Genomic DNA, 27,237 nt, shown 5'->3' with positions numbered 1-27,237 from the left:
TGTAAAAAAAAAAAAGTGAATTTTGTGAAAATGTGCTAAATTGTTTTGTGACATGAGACGTAATATCCGATCAAAACATGCAACGTGGCATCCTGTCCTGTCATCGTTTATTTGCAAAACATATTTCCATAGCCAAAATATTTATTTTCCTTTTATTGATACTCTGAAAAAATCCACTCCTTACAAGCGTAAAAACCTTTTTGCAAATTTTAGGCCTTTTTTTTTCTTTTTTCTACCGTTTCCATTCAGGTTTATCCTTGCAATTCTTGATCACTTTAATAAAAATTGCTGGATGGAGATACTATTTGATATGTTTGAGATCATACAGCATAGTCCTTTTAACTTTGTGTTCATAAAGCAGCAACCAACACAGCTTATTGTGACATCCTTGATGAATATTTTTCAAAGTTGTATTAATCGTTCAACCAGGAATATTTGTGAGGCTGCAACCGTCTGATAGAAAAGCAGTGGGTGGCTATACTTCAAGAAAGAGTTTTATTGAAATGAGCCATGTGAACCTTATAGCTTGTCCTTTCTGTATAGAATATAATGAATTGAAGAATACAATGAGCTCACCATGTTCCTACCTTAGCTGTGAAATCCCTCCCACGTACAGTGCATTGAGGTGCTATATTTCATGCAGGTGTGGAGAAGTTCTCCCTCCTCTATCGTCTGTCACCTTTCTTATCTCACTCGCCATGTCCTTATCTGAGGTGTCCTTCGTTTTGTATTCTCAGGCACTGACTTTTTCCTTTTTCTCGCTGCAAGATTTTTTTTTTATCTCCCTCGATCAGCCTCATCTATATTCAAAAGCGCTGTTGTGTTATGTCCTCTTGTATGACCAATCCGATGTGTTGGTAAAATAAATGAATGATAGGGACAATTGAGTGTGCTCTGGCAGAAGTCATTTTCCTCGTGATCTATCTGTCCATTGGCCTTGACCTGGGGGTAACACTCCAATGAACACACTGAGATGACTCCCCGGTAATGATGATTATGGTTGTTTATGGTTGGCAGACACTTTTCAATTACAATGACTGCCAGAGGTTTGTAGCGTTGTGTGTATACTAACTGTGTATGTGTGTCGTTTGAAGGGGGTGTGGTATTGTGTCCTTTATCAAGCAGACATGCCAATTAGGGGCACCGCTATTGATATAAATTTTCCCTCCCTCTATATCCTCCTCTTTCCCTTCTGAGGTGTTTTTCATTCAATGGTCGACTACACAGTGATGACCTGCAACAACCGTGTGTGTGAGTGTGTGTGTCGATGGGCGTCGCGGTATGCAGAGTGAATTTACTAGAGCGTAAAGTTGTGCCTAACAGTGGGCAAAGGAAGGAGCCTCATCCTGTGAACTGTCAAGAAGGTGGATCGCGTTATGGGTGCTCTCAGGTTGAAAGTGTTGGAAAAACTCATTATTCTTCCCCTGGCCTGTCTGCTGCGTAGACAACATGGACATCCAGCCTCAGACTGCATGCGCTGCAGGCAACCAGCAACTAAATTGTACACTTTGCACTATGTTTCTCTTTAACCTTCGCTCTCCAATGCCACAATTAAATCCTCACAGAATATATATTTTTTCGGACAAAAGACCAGGGGGTGTGAATTGCAATACAGTATCATCAACAGCAGTATAGTAGAAAAACATCTTTGAATCGTCATGATATTCCTATAACTAGTGTTGAGAAGGTTACTTTTAAAATGTATTCCATTACAGTTGCAAGTTACCTGCTATTTTTTTTTTGTTAGTAATGTAATCCATAATATTAAAGTAATGTAACAATTACTTTGGATTACTTTTGGATTACTCCAATACCAAGTATGCTCATGAAATCAAAAGCAAAATAAATATCACCACGATTTATATTTCTATACAGTGCAACCCTGCTATTTGCAGGTGATAGGGACCCGAGCAGCCCAATAATAGCAAACATCCTTGTATAATTGGCTACCATTTAAATGCATGTACAGTATATGTAGGTTGATGATTGATTGATTGATTGATTGATTGATTGATTGATTGATTGATTGATTGATTGATTGATTGATTGATTGATTGATTGATTGATTGATTGGTTGATTGATTGATGGCCATATGTTGTTTTTGAACTGTCACTGAAAAGCGTCTTAGATAAATAGATAGATAGATGGATGGATGGATGGATGGATAGAGAGAGAGAGAGAGAGACATACATACATACAGACAGACAGACAGACAGATAGATAGATAGATAGATATCCAATGAATAGGGAGAAAAGGGACAAATGCTTTTAAAAGCACATTTCCCATGGTAGCTCATTTCCCCTACACGCACTCATGCACGCATGGCATTAACTACAAAGGGAACTTTTATCCCAGTCATGAGTTTAGCCATATTGTGTATGGTGAATTGGTGGAAGGGATATTTGTTCGAAAGATGTAACTCACATTATGGTGTAGCGGCAGCTAGCAAGAAGCTCAGCGTAGCATGTCGCAGGATCGACTCTCAGCTGAAACTTTTTCTTCAGCAAGCCAAGTATGTTCCAAACCGTGAATACCGGTCGCCACCTACTTCCTCCCTCCTTTCGTCTGTGAACCCTTTTAAACAGGCCACGTGCCCGACACGACATCAACAAGTCTCTCTCTCTTGCTCTCTCTCTCTCTCTCTCTCTCCTGTACTGTAACGGAATAAAGTTACTTTTTTTTTGTAATCTGATTGCGTAACGGCGGTACATGTATTATTCTTATATATATATTTATTATTATTATTATTATATAATTATATAAATTACAAATATTTTAATGCGCTGCTCATCTACTAAAAAGTGTTAATTTAGAAAATTATCATATTTCCTGAGCTAGATAACGTCATAAAAATCCTTCTTGACGATTATCATCTAACAAGCGAATCATCTAAGCGCTTTTACTATAATTGATGAGAACAAATCATAATTTAATATTGTTTGCCATTTCAACTGTTTTCTCCCAGGATGTCTTCATTTTACTTTGAACACTCTCCAAAACGTCTAGTAGTAAAAAAATATTTGTCTTAGTCCAAGTTAGCTAGTCTTTTTTTTTTATGACCAAGCTAGTCTTTTTTTTTTTTTATGACCAAGCTGATAGGCGCACAGTACAATGGTGTTTATACTGGTCTATACAAAATAAAAGGTTTTCCTGCTTCTGTAGCTTGGCAGTTAATATATTAGAATTAGAATATAGCTATAAGATTCTTCATTATTCACAAATCTGTTTAAAACAGTGGGGAAAATAGCGCTTTGCAACATGGCCCTGGTTGATCGCTCATACTCTGCTGCCACCTGCTGGCCGTTTTTGTAATAACTACCATTGCTTCAAGCGCTCTCTTCAGTTTTGAGGCGGCATCAAAGCCTTCTGTATGCTCTAGCACAGTGTTATCAAAGTCCAGTCCTCGATGGCCAGGGACCTGCATGTTTTAGAGGTTTCCCAAGTTCAACACAGCTGATTCATATTTAAGCTGATCAGCAAACTCTGCAAGAGCCTGATAATTATCCTGATCATTGAATCAGGTGCGTTGTAGTAGAGAAACCTCGAAAACATGCAAGACTCAGGCCCTCGAGTACAGGATCCTGACACATGTGCATTTAGCGTTAAAAAAAAAAACAGCATAAAAAACGCATAAATTCGTCTTTGGGAGAATGATGATATTTAAAATAGAATGTATTTATGTGCTTTTGTGGGCAAATGAGTTAATGTAGTGTACTAACTGGTTAATATTGTGAACAACTATGTGTTTAAAAGCATGTTGGATGTTTGTGTTTTAGTAAGCTTCCTTAAGTTTGTTGGCTCATTTTCTTTGCTTTGTGACCCATCCTCACCATCAATTGCCAATTAGTGTAATTGTGTGCAACAATCTGTAAGACTCTTTACAGTAAAATCTAAACAAATGTGGCACTATTTCAATGTGATTGGTCAACTGCATCCACAGTCTACTCTCCAGTAATTTCCAATGCACGGTAGCCCTTTGCAGATCAAACCATATGGGATCGACAGGGGAGGGCAGCCTGTATTTCAAATGCAGCCTTAGATCTCGATCAGAGCAGGGAGAGTTTGCCAAATTGGATTAAAGAGCATATTAAATCAGAACTAATCAGAACACTAAGAGATTAGATGCCAGGCAAAAGTCACAGAGACGTGGCATGGTAAGGCAGACACTGTACAGAGCTTGACCAAAGGAGAAAGTGAGGAGGCAGATATGAGATGAAGGTAGAGCAAATGCACACCTAAGAGCAAGTGGCAAGATAATGGGGAAACGGATAAAGGCGAAAAAGAGCCTCCGAGACCAAAAGAAATGAGAGAGCAAAGAAAAGGTAGGAAGCTTGGAGTATATAGAGGGCTAAATATGTGGGAGTGATCGAGATTGGGGAAATGGCATCAGGGTCGAGGGGTGCTTTGAGTCGAATGATGTATTCATCATTCGACTCAAAGTGAAGTGGTCCATGACAGGGGAAGGACTGACAAACACACACATCTGTTGAGATAAGCACAGAGACAAAGACATACAACAAAATCTCCTTTTATATTTTCTCCCACACTTATGCACATTATCTAAGACTCTCTGGTAAAATCGCAGGGCATTGTTAATATAGCTCCCACTACCAAATACAATATGAAGATGATATGAGGCTAACAAAGAGCGGCTGGTGCTGAGCAGAGTGACAAGGCTCAGCACTCAACACAAACAAATGACCAGACAACAAAAGGGCAGGAACAGAAATGCTTTGACAAATATGAATTGATCCACTACTTTGTGATCAATTCAATGGACTGAAAATGTTTAAAATGTGTTTCTCGGGAGATGTTTTGCCCGTTTTATCCAGAGCCCTTTGGATTGAGAGCAAGTGCATGTTTGCTGCATGTTTGAGTGGTCCTAAAGAGCTCTTCTCAATGACAAAACAGCAACTGTGGATGTTGATTATCAAATCTTATTAAACATTGCCGAAAATTTAAAATACCGGTACACCCTGGGTTCTGCATTTAGCTGGCGCACGGTGAGGGATCATGGAGGTTAAATTAAGTTATTTCAAACTTAAAATGAAAACCTTTCTGTAAGTTGACATTGTTGTGTTAGTGTGTCGCCCCCATAGGCACGCTTCGAATATGTTTTCAAAAAAGTGAATATGAGGTACTTTGGACAACACTTGGTTTAGATAAAGCGCTATATAACTTCACTCCATTTACCATTATAATCAAATAGTTTTTGTTTTGTTTTTATTTTTGGAATTATGATGTGTTTCTTTCAGCAAAAGTACAATTAGCAACTCATTCAAATGGATTTGGGATTCAGTGCTTAAACGGTAAACTACTATGCGAATGCTCATTTTGTTCCGAATCCAGGCACTAGTACTTACATATACTTAACCATGCCCAAATGATGTTACTTAAACTGACTTTAATCATCTGAATGAAGTCAACTAATTGCTAATGAAGTGTTCTTGGCATCAAATTGTCAAATTTACAGAAGACATCCAGCCATCCATCCAATTTCTTAACCACTTATTCCTCATAAGGGTGGCGCTGGTGGTGGAGCCTATCCCAGCTGGCTTCAGGCAGTAGGCGGGGTACACCCTGAATCGGTATGCTACACGTAGTGTTGGGAAAGTTAATTTTTTACGTAAACTAGTTTAAAGATCAGCTCACAAATTATTTGTATAAAATGAACTAGTTCAGTTAATAGTTTATAATAAAAAAATTCCGAACTAAGTTAATCGATCCAAAACCCCTTTTTTTTATTTTACTTACTTACAAATAAAAATAATCCTCACAAATCAAATTGCAACGATCCAAAGTCCAATGCTTTTAAATGAGTGGTGTCCTTTCACCGAGGATCATTGCTGTATTCGAGGAAAGTTGGAAAGTCGGATTGTGTCAGTTACGACCGCAAAGCGTTCAAGGCAATGTAAATACAAGACATGTTCACGTGGCACAACGTGATTTGTAACGGTTGCGTTATCCAGAACAACAAAGAATGTATCGAAATCAGGCAGTTTTTACATTTGCCTCAAACGCTTTGAGGGTGGAACTGAGAGACTTCGTGGGATAAATCCGACTTGAAATCCTCCTTGAATACAGCATAAAACCGCCATTTTGACTTGGACTTAATACCACTCCCGAAGTTGATTTCTCGTTAGTGTTTGAATGGGATCCTCCATTGACTTTATCATTAGCGCTAGCGAAGCAAAACAAAGCAAGTTTGATATTTAAATATACAATGTGTGTATTTCTTCTTGTTGTTTATTTATGCCTACGCATTTGCCACACAAGCAACACAGCGCTGATGTGAGTTACATTGGGCAAGCATGCATCACATTTTCATGACGTATCTGGCTTGCAACTGTTGGTCGCACAGTCGCCGCTGGGATTGCCAAATAATTGCATTTGACACCTAATTAAAGCTCGTTTACGGTGTCTTTACCCTGGTTTTCTCTTGTAGTCTAACAAGAGTAAACTTGGCACCCTGGAACAAAAATGTACTGCGTTCAAAGCCATTCATTCATTGTTCACAGAAATGTTCAAGAAGCGAAAACGCACTACGTTCAGTTCACGTTTGCAAAAATATGAACAAGTTCAGGTACAACACTGGCTGCAAGTGTGTGGAATTTTTTTTAATACTTCATCGCTAATGAGAAATGCTCCAGACATTGGCTCACGATGTGACGTCAATTAGTGAAAATGTATTTCGTGCAGTGATCTATTTTGAATTACATAACATGTCAAATCCCCTGTAGGTCTGCTGACACCTTGCCAAGAAATCTTCAATGACACCATTTTAATGAGTCCTTATGGGGGAGGTTAGAGCTGACACAAAGGTCTGGAAGTGTGTTTTTTCATGGTTAGGTCCCTTCAAAGAATAAGTTGTGCTAATATACTTGCCGTTACAAACAAACCATGACACGACAGATTTTTGTTGACATACTAAAATGTGTTGTTGATATATTAAAACGTTTACATGTGAATGTTAAGGTTAAAACAGCACATATACATGGTCAAAGGAAGCTGTATTCAAATTGGCAGACAAAATGACAATTCAAACATTTGGTTTGAATATTTTGTATGCCCTGCAGTTAGCTGGTTTGTTAAAGTTAGCTGAAAAGGAAATACTGTCTGAGGCAGAGGCGTAAGGTTGAGCACTTTTGTCTTTCCACAAGTTGCTAAATGTGTCCTTTGCTTGGCCATGCAAAGAAATCGATAAATACATCATAATACAGTGTGTATAGTGTGTATGGGGTGTGTGTGTGCGTGTGGGGGGGGGGGGTGCGTGTGTGTGTGTGTGTGTGGGGGGGGGGGGGGGTCCTGCGTGTGTTGGGTGGGTGGGCGGGTCGTTTTCAGGCGGGTCCCCAAGGAAACTCAAATCAATAGCGATAGATGATTTCCTCAGGGAACATTTCGCATGTTTGTAGGTTATACAAGGGAAGGAAGTGTCCAGCCCACAAAGACGACCATGTGTGCTCGAATATGCCATTTTTGCTACAGCCCAGAAAGCTAAGAATTAGCAACCTCACACTCACATTCAAACTGTTATTGAGTGGAAACTGAATCCATGAGCTGCATGCACCAAAGTGAAGCACTACACCATCAGTGACGCTAGTGCATATCATATTCACTAAATAATTGATTAAAAGCATTTATCCAATAATCCAGAAATTAGTACACTACCTACTACAGTGCTTGCTTGCTTGGTGTTAAAAATAAGAAGCGGTTGAGTACATTCCATAATCCAGGGTAATAGTATATTTTTGATTAAATTTTCTGTATTTTCTTTACCTGAGGCTGGTGGGAAAATCAACTTATTCTATATATACAACTGTATCGCAATGAATAAAACATTTTATTCCCCAAATAAATTTACTAGACCCTAAGGCTACACTTTAAACGTACTCATCTTTTTCTATTATGTTTCACAATTGAGAAAAGCTTTCCTAGTAATTCCGTCTTCTCTTATAACGATGCTTGTTTTATCAGTTAATGCAAGGACTGAATAATCCACTTACTGGAAAACAAGAACTAAATACTTAGACTATAATACCTGAATTGTTTCTTACACAGCCAAATGTGCACTCTCTCTCCTTCACACACACACGCTCACATACACACACACACACACACTGTGCTAAGCTTCTCAGTCGAGTAACGCTGTGACCCCTCTCTTCATGGCTCTCTGTTTGAGTCCTCTGTCAGTACAATTCCACCTCCGTCCTCCTCCTGCACGTCTCTTTCCATCCATGCTGTCGTCCTCACCCCCCCCCCCCCCCCCCCCCACACACACACACCTCCGCACTTCCTCACCATCTCCTCTCTTCAGTCAGTTTGTTTTGGCAGAGCTTAAACGCCAGCTCACATGAGACTCGGAACTGGCACGCTACATGACTCTCATTGCGCCTTGTGCCATGCACATACTCCTACACTTGTTACTTCTCTCACCTCACCTGCAGTGCTGCTGTACTGTCATATGTGGCATTCTGCTTCAAGGAAAATATATTTCCAAGATCCCAGCTCATTATAAAAAGCACTTAATTGCTGATAAATGATCCGGTCTGAAAGATAATGTGTGTGCTGAATGTTGTTTATGATTTGCTTTATCAATAAAGTTGAGCTGGTGGTCAGCCAACAAATATTGTTGAATTTGCTCTAAAAATATGACTGAAAATGTCATTGTCTGTAATGAAATCCACCAAAGTGGTATTGACAAGGCAGTTTGCTTTTGCTGGAGTCAGGAGGTAAATGTAATAGTGTTCAATTTCCTCTTTTATTGGAAGAAAAGTACCGTGTTCCTTTGCCTAGTTACATGGTTGTTTATATTTCCTGTGGCAAAAACTGTATTTCTTTTCAAAAATACATTTCAGCAATTAGATGCTCAACATTGAACATCTGTAACATAATCAGTTGCAGATCATTCTAATTACCGTTTTCTGTGTTCATTTTATTATTTGAAGTATGTTGATATGTATTTCAAGTTTGCAGCCTTTTCTAGCTATGTTTTCATTGATCATGTTCATTAGTTATTTATAAGGTTTGCCGTTGCAGCCATCATTACTCAGAGTGAAATTTTCTCACCAGCTTTTTCACACAACTGTTTTAAGTTTTAAAGGCCAAATCTCAGTATTTTAAAAGAAAAGTACAATTACAAACATGATCTATGACTCAGTGAGCCATCCAGCTGTGTAAAATATATTAAACTCATACATTACAGTCACCATGCTGTGGCTATTCTCAATAGGAATCGTATGAACGCAAGTACTTCAACGATTGAATGATTCCACAATTAATACCTCAAAGATTTAATGATTTATCCATTAATCAGTTGGTAATAAGAGTGAATTTCAGCAGTTTAGCAACTAAGCTCTTGTTAGTTTGTGATTCTGTGTGTTGGATTTTTCTCTGATTGTAGGATTCAGTGGCTACAATTCACCATCTTTGTGTGTGTGTGTGTGTGTGTGTTTTTTTTCTTCCCCAGACGGGACTCCTTACACATGGTGGGTGGGCCGGGGCAGTGAGAAGCACTTCTACTGGGGGGGCTCGGGTCCTGGCATCCAGAAATGTGCCTGCGGCATTGACAGGAACTGCACTGACCCCAAGTACGACTGCAACTGTGATGCCGACCACTCACAATGGTAAGTTGGAGTGTACAATCGCGTCAAATACGACTTTGTCGTTAATTCAGAAACACAACACATTACTGGTTCACCCAAGACATCAACTTTACTACTTTGCAAAGACTGGTAGTGTAGTGCTTCAGTAGACTAATCTCCAATACTGTGTTTTGGCATTAAGACGTGAACAAGCAGTGAAAAAACACCTGCTATCGCGAGCTGGCGGTAACCTCGATTTTACAGATTAATTGGGAGAAGATATTGTCCACATCCAAGCCAATTTTTCACATCTAATTTTTCATGGCCTAAAAACACCCAATAAATAGAAAATTGTTTTGGACTTTTTTTAAGCCTACAAATGCCTGTACAGTACAAAAATATTGTAAATTAAATATAAAATAATAATAATAATAATAAAAGTTTTAAAGTTCCAAACTTACCTTGTTAGTACTTCCTTTTTCGCCTCCCAAAAATGACATGTTCAAAACCGGGTGCATACAGTCCTGCTCACCATTATTGGCACCCATCAAGGTAAAGTACATAATGTGGAATATCTTCTGAAAAAACAACTAAAACATTTAATTTTTTATAAAGAACTTGTGTTTGATTTGAAAGACAAAATGATTAAAAAAAATATTTAAAACAATAAACAATGGGCGGAAATAATAGAAAACTTAAAATGTGCTTTGTCATTGGTATTGGCACCTTTTCCTGTAAATCAGTATGGAAACACTATTGTGACTCATCTTTGGTAAATTACAAATGAGAATTCCCTGTTCTAAATGGTCTGCGCCCAATTGACATGAATTAACCAATGAATGATGACTTTGGTGTTTTAAAAAGCCACTTGTTATCCCCTTTTCTTTTGTCAAAATCGTGAAAACAAAGGAGCTCTCTGAGGATATCAGAAGTGCAATTATTCACAAACACAAGACCTCCAAAGGGTATAGAGCCATCTCCAAAGACTTTTGTAGCCCTGTTTCAGTTTTTAAGAAGTTTTTCGAGCATGGAACTGTCAAGAACCTCCATGGACGTGGGGGGAAGAGATAAATTGATGACAGAAGTCTTCAACGGTTGGTGCAAATGGTGGAAAAAAAACTGTGTTAAACATCCAAAGACCTGAAAGCCAACCTGGAACAGTTTGGGATCATGGTTTCAAGAAGCACCATACGCCACACACTGAACCAAAAATAGGGCTTCACGGGCGAAGACCATTCCTGAGACAGACATTTAAAAAAATGGCTAACCTTTGCTAAGGAGTACCTGGACAAACCACAATTCTTTTGGGAAAATGTTCTGTGGACGGATGAAACAAAAATAGAGCTTTTCGGCAATGGACACCAACAGTTTGTTTACAAACAGCACAATGAAGCTTCTGAGGAAAAGAACACCCTCCTTACAGTTAAGCATGGTGGAGGATCCATCATTCTGGGGGTCTGCTTTGCTGCATCTGGTACTGGAGGCCTTGATCATATCACAGTAATCATGAAATCAGAGAATTATCAAGACAATCTAGGGAGACATGTCCTACCAAGTGTTAGACAACTTGGTAGGAGTCGAAGGTCATGGGTCCTCCAGCAGGACAAAGACCCAAAGCACACATCTTAAAGTACATAGTAATGGATAAAAAAAGGGGAAAAAATACGGTTTTAAAATGTCCAGCAATGACACCTGATCTCAATCCGATTGAAAATCTTTGATAGGAGCTGAAATGTGCCATTGGGAAAACAAACCTGCAAACATTTAAGAGCTTGAACAATTTGCAAAAGAAGAGTGGGGGAAAATACCAGCGGAGAAGTGCAAGAAGCTTGGAGAATGCTACAAGAAGCATTTGGAAGCTGTAATCGCTGCCAAAGGGTGTGTAACCAAATATCAAAAAGGGGTGCCATTATTGCTGCAATTGCTGTATTTTCTATTTCTTCTGTGGAAATTACACTATGCAAGTTGAATAACTATTTATTTTGTGGAATTGCGTTGGACATCCAATTAAAAGGTTCTCATGATATAAATTTGGTACAGTTGCATTTATTTCCAAAGATATTGTAGACATCATGCAAAAAATGAAGGTGTGCCAATAACAGTGAGCAGGACTGTAGCTAATGTAAAAAACAGCATTAGATATGAACAGGTCGATACGACACGCTCCTTTGAGCTACGAGTTAAGATAATGTCCATGCTTTCCAATGACTTTGATTGGGATATCGCCAGACATTGTTTTGGTCTGCTCTCGTCTACTCTAAGTCTGTTTATATATGACAAAAGCAGCGTGACCTGGAAGCATGTGACTAGGCTTTGCTTGTTTACAGGCACTGTGTCGAAATTGCAGCCAATTTTGGAGCTAACAGACAAATTTGAAGTGACTGGTCACTATTTTCTGTCCTTTGAATCAGGGATATTACGTTGGTTCTGTTTATAATAAATTGTGGTTCCACTGTCTTGAGATGCGTCTGTGTACTTGTATCTTGACCTTATTGCAATTGTTGGCTAGTTATGTGATTTTTGCCTGCCCTCAGTTTCTATCCAGGTCAGCTGGTGATTTCCACATTTCTTTTTATTTACATTTAGTGCTTATTTTTCTTCTTCATGTCAAACAGACTTTGTGGCGGGAAATGTAGATTAATCAGACCACATGTAACACTTTGCTAAATTGTGTGCCTGCAATGCCCAGTGTCCTTTGCAAAGTTACTATTACCATTCACATTTAATGGCACCGGCCTTTCCAAAGGGAGTAGCACAGTTGTCAGGTTGTCTCGCTCAAGAACACTTTGACGGCGGGGATCAAAGTTCTGGAGACGACCCATCCTACACCTCAGCCCCAGCAGTTGAGGAATTACTTGGAAATCTTAGAAACAAGATTTGTAGAGAAGCCCTTGCTAACAACATTCCTAAATTACAAATCAACAAACCTGATTATGATCAGGAACTTCTAAATTGTTTCACCCTTTGAGTTAATTCAAAGGTCACCTACAGAAATCTTGAACAAAACTTTTTTTTCTCCCTCAGAAGTTTTGAAACAGCTCATTTATTCTGAAACTCAGATAGTGAAGGTCAAGGGCACTATTAAGCGCACATTTTGTTTCATGGTCACACCCTCCATTACGGAGTATTTCAAGTGGCTTACTGAATGTGTGAATCTCATCTGCAGAGTCTTATAATGCTAATATTTTGCTCATCTATTGTCTATTGTGGTGAGCAGTCTAAATTCCAAAACAATATTGACAGAATGATGAATGTCACTACCCATAATGTATTTAATTCCAAGCACACAACATTTGACTCGTGTAATGGCCACCCTCTTGTGGCTGTTTTATGATCAGAAACTACAAATTAAATGAATAGAAAATTGCCATTTTAAGGAAAAATGACAATCCTATAGCATATGCGTAATAGTGGCATCGGTATTGGTGACTATTCATGCTTTGAGTACTTGCACTATTATCTGTCTGAAAAAAAGTGGTATTGTAAATCCCCGATTTTTAGTTATCTGATGGATATTGCTCATAAGCTCACTCAATTGGCTACGGCTGAGCATGTTGCTTTTTTACTAATTGCTGTGCATGTTTGTGAGGATGAGTGATTTAATTTTGCTTTTATGTCAATCTCTTCATCTTCAAAACTGACAGGACTACAAATTAGTCTTATTGATAATGTTTTTCTCGTTCGCTTTTAAAAATATTTCCAGCAATTCTATTTTCAGTTTGTACCCATATTTGGGCTATTATTCTTTTCCTTCAGCTCATTCCAGTTCAACCTAAATTATGTATTTGATTTTTTTTATAATGTCAGTTGAAAAGGTAGTTTAATATATAATAAGGGAGGTAATGAAGGTATTCATCTGCTCAATATAATTGATTCTCTTATTAACATTCATTAATTTTTGTTAATTTCACCTTTTGAACCACATTTCATCAGTGTATTCTTATTTAACTTTGTCCTCCAGGAGAGAAGATTCTGGTCTTTTGACATATAAGGAACACCTGCCAGTCAGCCAGCTTGCGGTGGGTGACACCAACCGAGCTGGCTCCGAGGCCAAGCTGACTGTTGGACCATTGCGCTGCCAGGGAGATGGTGAGTGTTGCCTTTGATAGGAGCACCGTAGGTGATAATAATGTGCAATAAAAGACAATCGCCACAGACACCAAACTTTTGGCACCACAACTCCACTGGTTGGATCTGGTGGCTTTCTGTTCCATCCTTGAAATTGGATTGAAACTAGAATTACAGTTCAGTTTTTGTATAACCCTGCGAGCATACCAAATTAATTAACATCAAGTGACAATCAAAACATAACCTTATGTCTGCACTTGCTGAAGGTTATTGCAGGCAATCTAAACGAAAGCCTTCTCTGAAATCAAAATAAAGTGTCGAGTGAAAAAAAAGGAAGTTACAAGAAAAAGAAGCCAGCTGCATGGTGAGCGCTGAGGAGGTTCTTTCAAGGCAAGTTAAAAGGTCACTACTCTGGCTCAAATCCTGAGCACACTGCTTTATAATGATCAGCAGATCTGAAAAGAAACTTCAATCTTTACAGGTGGCCTGTTCAGGAAGACGAAATACAGAGAGCACGTAGTGGTTTAGCTGCAGGTATAAAAGACATCTTAGAGCATAAGGCTGAATCAGTGCAGTAGCAATGACCTAATTAAGAGGAAATATGTGTATTAATGACCGAAGCTGCTGTGAAGACTATCATTTCCGAAATTCTCGGCTGGTTGCAGAGGCATGGCTGTGTAACCTTTTTGTGAAGGGTTCGGCAAAGGTTGGATCAAAAGAACACCTCCAGTCTTGTTACCGCGCTTATTAAAAATGCTCCTGTTGACAGTGCACAAAGCCTTGGCTAGCAAATGGCAGCTTTGTTTTTGGTGTCAAGTTGGAGACTTTTCCCAGACAAGGCGAATGTTAAATGGTCATGGTCTTTAAATGAATGCTTTTTAGGATGACTACGCCATGTGGATTATTTTCCTAACTATTTGGAAGAGAAATCTTACACCAAATAGTGAGCAAGCTGGATTGCGGTTAAATAAGTTGTTTGAGGAGAGTGGCAAACTACACACTGATATTAAAAATTGAAATTTGTTTTGAAAGAGCAGCAAACAACAAAATGGACGCCTGCTTCAATGCTGAATAACGCATATTTAATAGAGAACATGCCTTGAATCATGCGGCTTCTAATCACTGGCGGTGCAAAACAAAGTTTTGTTGTATTAGAAGATTATGTTGAATAGAGTTTATAGTTCATATACATACTAAAGTGTAAAACAATGCCTGCTTACTTGTAGAACAACTGAACCCATCTCATAACTTCCTGATATTCTTTAAATCCACGCCCACGACCCCAAAATTTACATTTCATAACACTTTGTTTAATTTGAAATCAAAGAAATATAGCACCAAAAAAACAAAATAGTCAACTGGCCAACGCTTGTGCTGGAAAGCTTATCATTTGAGAAACACACCAGAAAAGGAAGAAAACCACATACCATAGCGTTTTCACAATAAAAAGTCATCAGCCCCTTGGATGTGTTAACAGCTGCAAAAATCATCAAATAATTTATTCAAAGAGTAATTCTAAATTTCAAAGTGGGAAATATGTTTACATGTGTGCTAACAAAATTAACAATTGCATTCAGATATATTTAAACCATATAAGACAAGAAAGATATAAACAAAAATATATAGAAGATAATAAAAAAAGTTAGGAAGTGATAAAAAGAAAAAAAATACAACACATAAAACTATATTTGCCAACTTTTCCCGATTCATGCAGGAAACTCCCGAATTTCAACCCTATCTCCGGCGTGGTCATTTCTCCTGCTAATCTTCCGATTCTACAGTTTACATAGGAATATTTGACAATGACAAACCGCCAACGTGGTGAGAAGGCCAACTTCAAAACAAATCTTAGTATACCAAATATTATATGGAGATTAAATGAACTTGAAACTTAAACTTGAAATGCTTTTATTTGTGTATGTCGTGGCCTAACGGCGTACTTGACTCGTCTTGGAGAATGTGTTTCGGCAGTTCAAATTGTCATTACAAACTTTTCAACAACTTGTAAACAACACAACTTCGTCCTGAAATCATGTTCAAACACCAATTAAGGGTGCTACAAAACAACTTCCAAAAAACTCTTCCATTACGCTGACATTGTATTACACGGCGCCTATTGCCAGTGTTTAAGGGTGGCTATCAGCGAGAGCCATTGGACTACTTTTGTAAAGGCAGTTTATTCAACATAAATGACTCTGCACACTTTGATGCCTGACACAGTTGCCGTTCCTACTGATCACTTTACCAAACAGGGCTTACTCAAATGTGATGTTTCAGGTGGCAAAATCACAACTGTGGCTCTGGCGTCACTTTGTCTCACAGTCCAAAATCTATGAGGAAAGATTTGTCTAAAATCTCACTAATGTTTCTTGAGAGGAAAATAATGTGCTCCTAAGCACTGTTTACATTTGAATTAAATGTTGATTATCTAAAATAAAAATCGTATTAGTCCATCGTTATGTGGAAAAATGTTTGTTTCGTCTTCTGTATTCATCGTTTATCTTTTGTTTTTATCCAAATACCCAATTATTCAATACAATTTTCCAAAATAATTGATTGCTGTGGCCAGTGTTTGCTCTTAGTTGCGCAGCGCGCTCACCTTCTCCACGCACACCAAATGTCTGCAGTGCATAAAAAATAAATCCTAATGCCATGTGTGTGTGTCTGGTTGCAGTTTACCTCAGTTACACTTTTACACGATTACACCACAATGTGAAATGTGGACATGTTTAATTGAACACTTGTTCTTTGAATAGCAACAGGTCACATCACTAATATAATAGCATTGTTCTGCTTGTCAAAGCATCACAATACGTTGCTGGCATAAATATATGAAGATATGTTTCTAATTAATAATGATTTTAATATTGTAAACATGCTTCTTGTATTTGTGTACTGCATTAAAAGGCAAATAACACTTTGGTGATTGTATTGTCCATCCTCACCCTGCAAAAAACAACAACCTATTGCCGCTTCGGTGTTGTGTGATAGTCCTTGTGACTATCAAGCTGTAATATGAAAGGCACATAGAAAAAGTCCTTGGGCTATTATTATGGTAATGACCCTCAAGAAAAGGACAATTTGCGCTAATGGTAATAGAAATAGCACATTATTAGAATGACTTGGCGGTGTACTGTCCATGGAGGCATTGTTAGAAACCTTTGAAAAGTGTTAAGCCTCTTTTAGAATTTACTGCTGCTAGTTTGACTGGCTCTTAATTAAAAAATACCAGGAGAGGGAACAAGTGAAAGCTGATCATGCATAGCATTTCGGCCAATTATAATACAGCATTGAGTGTGCAAGTAGCATGGTGCTCATACTTGCACTTCCTTTATGAACTTTCATGTAGTTTAAGATCTTTTTTTCTGTCACACCCACACCCCTGTAGTTTCCCTCCCTGGGTCCATCTAATCAATGCAGTCTGTATAGCTTTTAGTCAAGTGGAAGACACCGACTGATTTTGCAGCTCTTGCCCCATTGACCATTTGTGCCCTCAGTTCTCCTGCGCTGTCTTGTGTTCCTACCTGCGGCGTGGCAGTCCTGCTGATTAATTGCAAGAGTCACCAATCACATCAGTCATGCTTGACCATCTTTTCACAGTCGATCATAGAAAGGAAGCTCTCGCACAAGGGATGAAGTTCTAAAACACATGTTCATGTCAATGTACTACCTACCTAATGTAAAATATAAATACATATAGTACATCCATCCATTTTCTATACCGCTTGTCCTCATTTGGTCACAGCCATGTGCATTGTCTTTTATATTCCTTTTGTGTGTTAACGTGAGTGTGGCCATTCTCGTTTAATGTCAGACGACTGCATTTAAAATCATATGTACGTAAGTAAGGGTTGAAAAAGGAATACAATTTTGATTCACTGTTAAAATCAGGGGAAAATGTTAGCTATTGTCAGTTGTAAATAAAACAATAAAATTGTAGATTAGTCAAAGTAGACACCCAATGAGTTGGTTTAATGATTCAAATGATTCATTTTTATTTTTTTTTCTTTTATTTTTTTTTTCTTTTAAGAGCTCAGTATTGTTCATTCGGAAATGTCATCAGCATTGCTCTTTTTTTTTCTTTTTTTTTAATATATATATATATATATATATATACATACACACATATATATATATATATATATATATATATATATATATATATATACACACATATATATATTATTATTATTTTTTTTGTGTGTGTGGGTGAGTATGTGTATGTGCGTGCGTGTGTGTATTTGTTAGCTCACCAGAAAACCTATTAGAAAAAAATCTCATACCGTTCACCTAAACCGAACACCAGGAGACCCGAGGGGACCGAAGAAAACCAAGGAAGGTGAAATCCAGCACCGACCAGACACCCCCCACCAGAACTCCTCCCCAGCCCAAGAAACATCCAGACCCCAACAAATCCAAAAAACATAAAATCAGGGAGGCCTCAAGAGACCAAAGGAGAGACCGAGAAAAGGAAGGAAGGACAGACGAAGCCGCGTGAGATCCGCAGACACCAGCCTCCACCGATTCAATAACCTGAGGAGGAAACAGATTGTGTCTGAGTTTCGGTAGATGCTGGTGTGGTGGATCTGGCATGCATGAAAATCTCCACCAAAGAGGGGAGCCGTCGACCCCCGCCGGAACAGAGCAAGCGCAACACCTCAGGGCCCCCCAGGCCGCGGCAGCGCCAAAGGACGACCCCCGGGCCGCTGATTAATTGCAAGAGTCACCAATCACATCAGTCATGCTTGACCATCTTTTCACAGTCGATCATAGAAAGGAAGCTCTCGCACAAGGGATGAAGTTCTAAAACACATGTTCATGTCAATGTACTACCTACCTAATGTAAAATATAAATACATATAGTACATCCATCCATTTTCTATACCGCTTGTCCTCATTTGGTCACAGCCATGTGCATTGTCTTTTATATTCCTTTTGTGTGTTAACGTGAGTGTGGCCATTCTCGTTTAATATCAGACGACTGCATTTAAAATCATATGTACGTAAGTAAGGGTTGAAAAAGGAATACAATTTTGATTCACTGTTAAAATCAGGGGAAAATGTTAGCTATTGTCAGTTGTAAATAAAACAATAAAATTGTAGATTAGTCAAAGTAGACACCCAATGAGTTGGTTTAATGATTCAAATGATTCATAACAGTTAAGCCCCCTCAATGCCGTCCAGCTACAGAAACAAAAACTAGTTATTTATTGATTAGCATACCATGTTGATGCTAATGCTCACAAGCATATTAGCATTTAGACATTAAAGTACCTGTATGCTAAATAACTAGTGCGGTACAACGGTGTGCCGCACGATACACGTCACCACACTTAATTAATATTAATGATGCTAGCGACTGACGCTAGGGGGTCAAACTCGGCTGGTCAGTCTACGAGTGAGATGTCTACTGAGCTTAACCTACTAATTCTGTCCAAGATTGATGGCCCTGGTGCCAAATTCACTATAGAAGAACATACTAATGTTCAATTGAAGACAGGAAAAAGAGCCGACCTGATCCAGAGGTAAAGTTCTAGTTTTTTTTCTTCCCTCAAAACGTCGTCCGACGCAACTGACAATGACATTCTCCAGTTTCAACAAGCTATCCTTCCTTTACCACCACATGCCCTGTCTGTCATATTTGGTTGTCTTACGTCTTTGACAGTTGTTGGGGGTAAATTTTTATTGATTTTTGTCTGCGTGTACTGTGTAGCGATCGGAAATTCTGCTTGGGCACAATCAACAACCCTCGCTATATTAACAGTTCTTTCAATTATTTTATCCTTCCCGCTTACAAAGGCTGTTTCCAAGGTCTAAAAAACAGTAGCAAAGCCATTTTAGCATTTTTCCTCATCATTCATTATTGTCATCCAGCAGTCGGGGTAGGGCCAAACGGCAAACAAAACAAAAGAAGAAAATCACTTACCTCTTCGGGACAACGGTGGCTGGCGAGGTATCAGGATTGTCATCTGTAGGAGCATGACCCCCAACAAAATGTTTACTACATATGAAGGTGAAAGGCTCACCTCGCTGGCGTTAAACTGGTCTTTTGGATGTCCGCACAAGTTGACACCTGTTCACATTTATCCCTCATGAGTTTTTGGCTTAGGGAAACAAAAATAAATAAAAACATCCTTCATATGTGAACGGTCGTGGTGTCTGGAGTCGTTTCTGCAAGTTCCATAACAGCAGTGTTTACTCTGCATGTTTTTTTTTCTGAGATAAACGAGAACAAAACTAAGCAGTACTAGCATGGGTCATCTGAGTGCGCGCTTCTATGTTGACCCCCTTCCAGTTCAGACTGCAGAGGACACGCGGCCTTGTGGTCTAAAAATAGCACTCGCACGGCACCCTATTTATGCTTAATTTCGTCATGTGTATAAGTACTTTACCTCTTTTTTTCTCTCGTTTTTTCCTTCCCCCCCCCCAGTTCTAAACAGATTTGTGAATAATGATAAAACTTAGCTATATTCTAATGCTAATTCCTGCAAAACGGAAACGGTTAGAAATATACTTTTTTTCCTGATGAAAAAGGAGACTCTAATCTTTCTTTTGGTAGATTCCATGTTTTTATAGCAATAGAACACAATATTCTGTGGGCCTTGCAACATCAGTCAAAATCCAGTAAAACAGTGGGGAGCAAAGGTGGTTGCTTCAGTGAAAGTGGCTGGGAGTGAATGAGTTAAAAACATGAAACTGAAGGAGTTCTTTAAACTGTCAGTATGTTATTTTATTTATGTTTATTCATATAATCTTTTAGTATTTTCCCCTATATTTAATATAAATTGGGATTTTGAAATAGATGGATGGGGATACAATAGAGATAAAGGGTTATATTTGCAACTGGGGTTTGACGTAACAAAGCACCACGGGTGTTCTGGAAAGTAATAACCTGAGTGTAAGAAAAGCAAACATGGATTTAATCTTTGGTGTAAGGCAGCTTGATCATTACGATAATAATGTTTTGTGTATCATCTTGTTGACTGCACATTTTTCACACAAAAATAAATAATGGAGTGGACCTGTGCAATCTCATTGCTCGGCACAAGTGTAGATATGGTCATTTTAACGCTCACTGAGATACCTTTAAAAACCACTGAGGTGCTCCATGATGAAATAGCCCACTGTTAAACTCTCAGTATGTCCGACAGGAAGTGGCCTGGTTGTGTTCAAGATGCAGAACATGACAAACCACCTGGCCTGGCTCCTTGCTTGGTGTCATACTCATTATGGGCCCCTCATCCACAATCTGGCGGCGCTCTTACTAATGTCTCATCATCATGGCGCTGCCAACATACAAAACAAACCATTATTTAATGACCTATGACATCGCATCTGTGCGTGTGTATCTGTCTGTGTGTGTGTACATGGCACTTTGGCCGGCACAATTACCAAAGGCGGGCCTTGCTCTCACTTGACAAGGGCCATATTTATTTTTGTCTCACTCTGTGTTTCAAATTAACAAACTAACTTTAACATGCAGATGACATTGAGATATGTTCACCGTATTTCTGACCAAGAAATGTGAACATGGGATGCATATTATAATTGGCCCATTAAACATATATTAGAAATGTCACGTTTAAATAGCTACTCGGTACAAGATTGATGCTTCTTATACTGTGCATGACGCTCAGCTGCCGTAGGTTATGGCTGTCAAAGGGAATGACTAATGTATTTTGGGGGAAAGTTTTGACGTATATGCTCTGACATGCATTGCACGGATAATCCATCAGAGGGCAGTATCACCCAGCTGATGGCTTTTCCAGCAACCTTGCAAGATACCCCCAATTGAGAAAGGAGAGACACCTACACTTATTAATAGTGGGAAATGTTCTTTCTGTTTTTTGGAAATACTACTAGGTTTGCTATGTCTGTTTAATATTATATTTTTGATAGTTATAAATGTACAAATTTAAAGCATTGTGACCGGATGTATCAAATATGAAACAAATGTAAAAGTTCATTTCAATTTTTTTTGTTTGTTTGTTCAAAAGGACCAATATTTACAAAGAATCAGATTTTCTCTCATATATTTCATGGTTCAGGCTATAGGGTTAAGTAAACTAGCATTGCATAAGCTTAAGGCTCATCACAGTATGCCCCATCACTACTTTAGAGGAGTAAAGTGTCTTCCACTTCTTAGTGGTGCCTGGGTAAACTTGTCCCCAGTGCAAATGAAGCTTCTCCAGCTAATTTAGCATAGCTTAATCCAATATGTCACTCATCAGAACACCGTTAAACAGTGACCGAGTGACAGTGTAAAGAGACGTTATTCTCATGGGAAATGTGAAAGAAAAATAGAGAGCAATATATAGAGTGCGCCATGGAGCTCAGTCACCTTTTGTGGGTCTGCAAAAGGAGCATGGTTGATGTATTTTACACCTTGGCATTTGCGGACCGGAGGGCGTACTCGCATGTGCAGGAGTGACCAAATTAGACGGTGGTCAGTCCAACATTCGGCACCTCTGAGGGCTTTGGTGATAAGGATGTCCCGGTGATCCCGTTGACGGGTGATAACGTAGTCAGTAAGATGCCAGTGCTTCGACCGTGGACGCATCCACAATGTTTACAGTTTGTCGGGCAGCTGAAACATGGTGTTAGTGATGGCAAGCTCGTGTTCCGCATAGGGGTTGAGGAGGCGTAGGCCATTCTCATTACTGTTCCAGACGCCATGCTTCCTGATGATGCCGCCCCAAACGGTGTGGTTCTTGCCAACCCTTGCATTGAAGTCGCCGAGCAGGAGGATCTTGTGTGTGCGGGGGATAGTACTGATACATCGGGATAGTGCATCATAAAAGGCGTCCTTCACTTCGTCTGCTGATGGAAGCGTAGGGGCATAGGCACTGATGATGGTGGCATATCTGTTGGAAACCAACGGGATGCGCAACATCAAGCCTACACCATGTATTCTGTAAGAATCCTCTGGCAGGCCTCTCCAAAAGACCTGCGGTGAGTCTTCACCGGAAAGGCGAGTCTCGCTGAGCGCAGCGATGTCAATGTCATATCTGCCGAGCACATACGTGATAAGGGCTGTACGACGTTGTGGGCGATCGCTATTGGTGTTTACCTTGTGGTCCAGAAGAGTCCGGACGTTCCAGGTGGTGATCTTCAAAAATCTAGTTTTCGTGTTTTTTCTAGAATTCCTGTTATTTCAACTGCATGATGGGATGTCTTAGCGGGTTTGGTTACCCACTCAGGAAAAAATAAAGTGGCCAGTTTTTAGGCCACATTTTCTAGGCCCTCCTCATATTGAGGTGGGCAGTGCAATCCCTAAAAAGAGCTGCCCAGTCGTGCAAGTAGCTGCCTGTGGGAGTGCCGCTTGAGTTCACTTTTCGACCCACCGACATTAAAGGCTTTCCTGCACCGCCAGCGTGCTGGATGGAGGCAGGCTAGGGGCTACCAGCTTCATCCAAAACCTGCCCCCGTCACCGACCTGCCAGTCGCCGCTGGATTTTTTCCAGGACACATGTCCCGAAGAAGATGAGAGCAAAAGAGGGATAGAGGGATGCTGCACAAAGAAATAATTAAGGTGGCGGAGGGGCTGTGCAGTGCGCCAACACCATAATCTTGACCACCGATGCAGATAGCCAGTGGCAAGAAAGGATCCGAGATGACTGGTTGCAACGACGAGCTGCAACGCCATGCCAGAGCCCGGTCACTGGTTGGGAACTGCCTCAACGTGGTGAGCATGCCGGGTGGACATTTGGTGTCTGGGTGTCCCTGCCGTAGACAAGTGCCAGCCAACGCTAACGAGCTCCATCTTCCCGGGTTTGTGTATCAGGATTTTTCTTCCCAGTAGGTGTGTGATGCTCCCCAGCAGGCATGGGGCCCTTTTACTGCAAGGCCCACCCGCCGGACATGCCCGTCATAGGGCAACTGGAGGCTTTTATATGGAGGGACCACTTGCCAGGGGGACCCCCACCTCCGCCCTTGTAGGCATGTCAATTACCATTTAACACCATTGTGTATGCATTATTATCAGCACTGAACACCGCCTAATGGTTGACATGAAATTCAATTCTTAATATGTTTGTGTATTTTGAAATATCCATGTAAATGACCGCATGGGTCAAATCAGTCATCTGTACCATCTGCTAGTGCTATTCCTCATCATCTCACAGTGGTATTTTTCTATGTATAAATGTAATCCAACACTAAAGTGGCCCTCCTACAATACAATATGCCCTTTGAATCGTTGACTTCCACTATTCATTATGACCAAATGAAACCCTGTCAGTTGAAGCTCAAATCAAATGGATGACATTGAAGGCCAGTGCTAAGTCTTGAGATTTTGAACAGGAAAAAAAAAATCAAAGCTCTCTCTCTTCAACATGAAGGCTACAGTACTTTGGCTGAGCCGAAACGCTCCAGACAAAGAGCACAAGAGTTGGCATAAACAGAATGACGATTTCTCTATGCACCTTGAGAACCAATTAGAGAGATAAAATGTCTTGTCAAGGAAAACACTTACCATATAACTAAATTTGAATATCCCTGAAATGCACTCTGCATTCTTGTGTGCTCTAACGTAACATCAAAAATGTTCATGCAGGAGCACAAAAGAGTTTAGATTAGAAGCTTCACAGAATAATTTGAAAGATGTTTTATTTTTATTTTTTTGCCATTAACTGCTTTTCTTTATCAGCCTAGCTGTCCAAACTTTTTTCCATAATGAGCATAAACAAAGAACGAAGAATGCAGAGGCCACATTAGTTTATTAAACATGTTAAAGCCAATCCACTGCTTCAAGAACTGTGACGAAATTATGTAATTTAAAGGAAATATATTCTGCATTAAAAAAAAGTCCAAGTGTCAATAAAGGGTGTGTGACTTTCTTTGGTCAAAATACTTCTACAACCAGGAACTGAATACTAAGACCAGAGTGTGTCAATAGTACTAAGTAAAAAATTAAAAATAAATAAAAACATCAACAACAAATAGAACTCAAAGATTTGATGGGATTTTTCACTTGTGGAGGCAATACTTCATCACCAAGCTGTGGAGTTCCACTTGTCAGTTACTGTATTACTGAAATGTGAAAACGCTCTGCCAGTCCGTCTCCTATTGGAGTCACTGTGCTGCTGCTCTCCAATAGCACATTTTTCTATGATGCGACGAGGAATTCCATCCTCGCACCCTTGTATCACATACAGTTATACACAATGAATGGGTTCGTTGCTGGCACACTGCGCATTGCTCAATGCAGTGTGAAAAGGCCTTTAAGAATGACTTACAGTCACATTTTTGAAAATAGGCAGATCACTAATAGATTTGCTTTGTTCTGAATTTTCTGAATTTTGGTTCTGAAACTTTTTACATGTATGCCTCTGAGTATCAATCATTCTAAAAAGACATTCATGTGAATGAAAGTTTTATCGCCAGCCCTATGTAGGTGGAAGTATAAATGTACCACACAACTCTCCAACATTCACTTTCTGTCTCACTCAAATTTCCTGCAGCTCATACCTGAGATCCTTTGAGCTCTTTCTCCATAACCTCCCACTATTTTTTTTTCCTTTTTCTTGTTGTCTCTCTTCCTCATCCTGAAGCGTGACTCAGCCTCGGGCTGTACTTCTTTATCCTTGTGTCCTTCATGCTTCTATATGTCACTGTCAGCCTTTTCGCCCCCTTTCTTGCTGGCGACTTTTGACGTTTCAGGCAGTGCATACAAATCAATATCACACCATCGTTGACTTTTTTGCCCTGTTTGTGTGTGTGTGTTGTCTGATATTGTCAATACAGAAGCATCCAATAGTCCTAGACTTTGGTCCAATAAGAAAGTGTGTGTGCTCCATGTTTTATTTTTGTTTTTTGTTTTTTTTATCATAGCTGAGATTCAAGAGTAAACTGTAGTCATTATCTCAGCTCTTGAGTTTTTCAATCACTACGAAAACTTGAACACTGATTTTTCTATCGTGCATCATAGTGAACATCACACATTTGTTTGTTTCTGTGGTGTGAATTAAGCCGATCCAGCAAAGTTTTCCAGTATTCTGATTTGAAACATACAACTCTTGAAAATCGCATCAATAGGTGGCCATGTATGTTAACACTGTCCACGTGTGTATACATGGCCGCTATCTGTCCTTGCCCCTGGTGACAGGATGTAAGGCAATCATGATAACAGGGGTCTAAGCTATGTCATGCGGGAACAGCAACACTTATCGCAAAAATTCAGGAGACACAAACACACACACACACACACACACATACTGTACGTACTTATGCAGATGGACAGAACTGACGTCTGTGAATAGATTGACACACACAGACAAAAACTCTGCTAGTTGTGCTTTTGCCAAACCGTTTCATGCTTAAATAAACATACTTGAACTTCAAAGGCGATTTTGAATAAATCACACATGCCCTAGAACAAAAGAAGTATGCAGTTGGTATCTGTGTTGATTTAAAAAAGTGTTTGATGTTAGATCATTCATCGTTATTAATAAATGGAACAATATGATATGTGTGGCGTAGCTGGGGACTGGTTAAAAAGTTATTTTACAAGAAGGGTACAATATGAAAAAAAATTGGGAAAAAATACATCAGAAAATGTTGATACTTTTTGTGGTTGTACACCAGGGGTCCATGCTGGGTCAAAATGTGTTCAATATAGATACGAATGACATTTTTAATGTATCCCAATCACTAAAACATATACTATTTGCAGATGATTTAAACATATTTTACAGTAGCAATAATTATAACAAGCTTGTAACTACTGTAAACAAGGAGCTAAAATCTATCAAAAAGTGGATGGACATGAAAAAATTATCTCCAAATTGAAATTAATGATGTTTGGTAATCTTATAAGTTTTCTTCTTCCCACTCCTTTTCAGGCCAGGTTTTAATAAAGTATTGATTGGAGAATTATGATTTGGTTGTCTTTGTTTTTGTTGACCGCTGCCTGAAATAAATGGCAATGAATTCATTTAAATTTACAATTACAATAATGCAAAGTGGTACTAGAGCCACTTTGCATTATTGTAAGATCCTGTCAAGTTTTACTTTAGGAAATAAACTAGAAGCATTATTATTTGTATGAACAGTTTGATTTAAAGTTCAATCAATTCAGTTCTTCATAACTGAGTTGTACATAAATTAAACGATGGTCACTGGCCAACACTTGATCAGTTGACACATTCGTTGCCAGCCTTTTAACAGACTTCATTCCTTTTTATCTTTCTTTCACATCACTTCTTAATTTTTCTACTTTTAAACTGTCTTCCCCGCTTATGAACCACCCCCAACATCCCCAGAGCAATCAGAGCCGCGCAAAGCCATGACAAGGCGAAGGGAGGCAGCGATGGTGGCGTCACTTCATCAGCCACAGTCTGATAATTCATCAGCAGCTGTTTAGCATGAAGCTACTTTGTCTTCATTAGCAGCGGCTTCTTCGGCTTCAATCGTAAGTCATTAGAAAAGTTGTTATCAGAAGTCGAGCCAGACTTTAACTCCTCTCACCTCCGCGGCGCCCCATTCAGAATGAAAATACATTATCTGATTGTGCTGCTGTTTTTCAATTATAATCAATTGTTCATTAAATTTTCCTGAACCTGCAGAAAACGACAAGCTACAGCACA

General features: G+C 39.3%; 1 protein-coding gene across 2 annotated transcripts in view; it reads left to right on the top strand.

Moving 5' to 3' along the window:
• Positions 1 to 27,237, top strand: part of cntnap2a (contactin associated protein 2a) — a 354,486-nt gene that overhangs the window by 277,686 nt on the left and 49,563 nt on the right. For both annotated transcript variants that reach the window (XM_086065802.1, XM_086065801.1), the window contains 2 exons: positions 9,469 to 9,625; positions 13,545 to 13,672. In XM_086065802.1, the coding sequence (XP_085921928.1) occupies positions 9,469 to 9,625; positions 13,545 to 13,672 (285 nt within the window). The remainder of the gene's footprint in view (positions 1 to 9,468; positions 9,626 to 13,544; positions 13,673 to 27,237) is intronic.

Source organism: Leptonotus elevatus, chromosome 21, assembly GCF_054856555.1.
Source record: "Leptonotus elevatus isolate MCC_2025b chromosome 21, RoL_Lele_1.0, whole genome shotgun sequence".
NCBI classification, from domain to species: Eukaryota; Metazoa; Chordata; class Actinopteri; order Syngnathiformes; family Syngnathidae; genus Leptonotus; species Leptonotus elevatus.
Note: the sequence above shows the minus strand (reverse complement) of the source record. Positions and strands in the feature narration are given on the sequence as shown.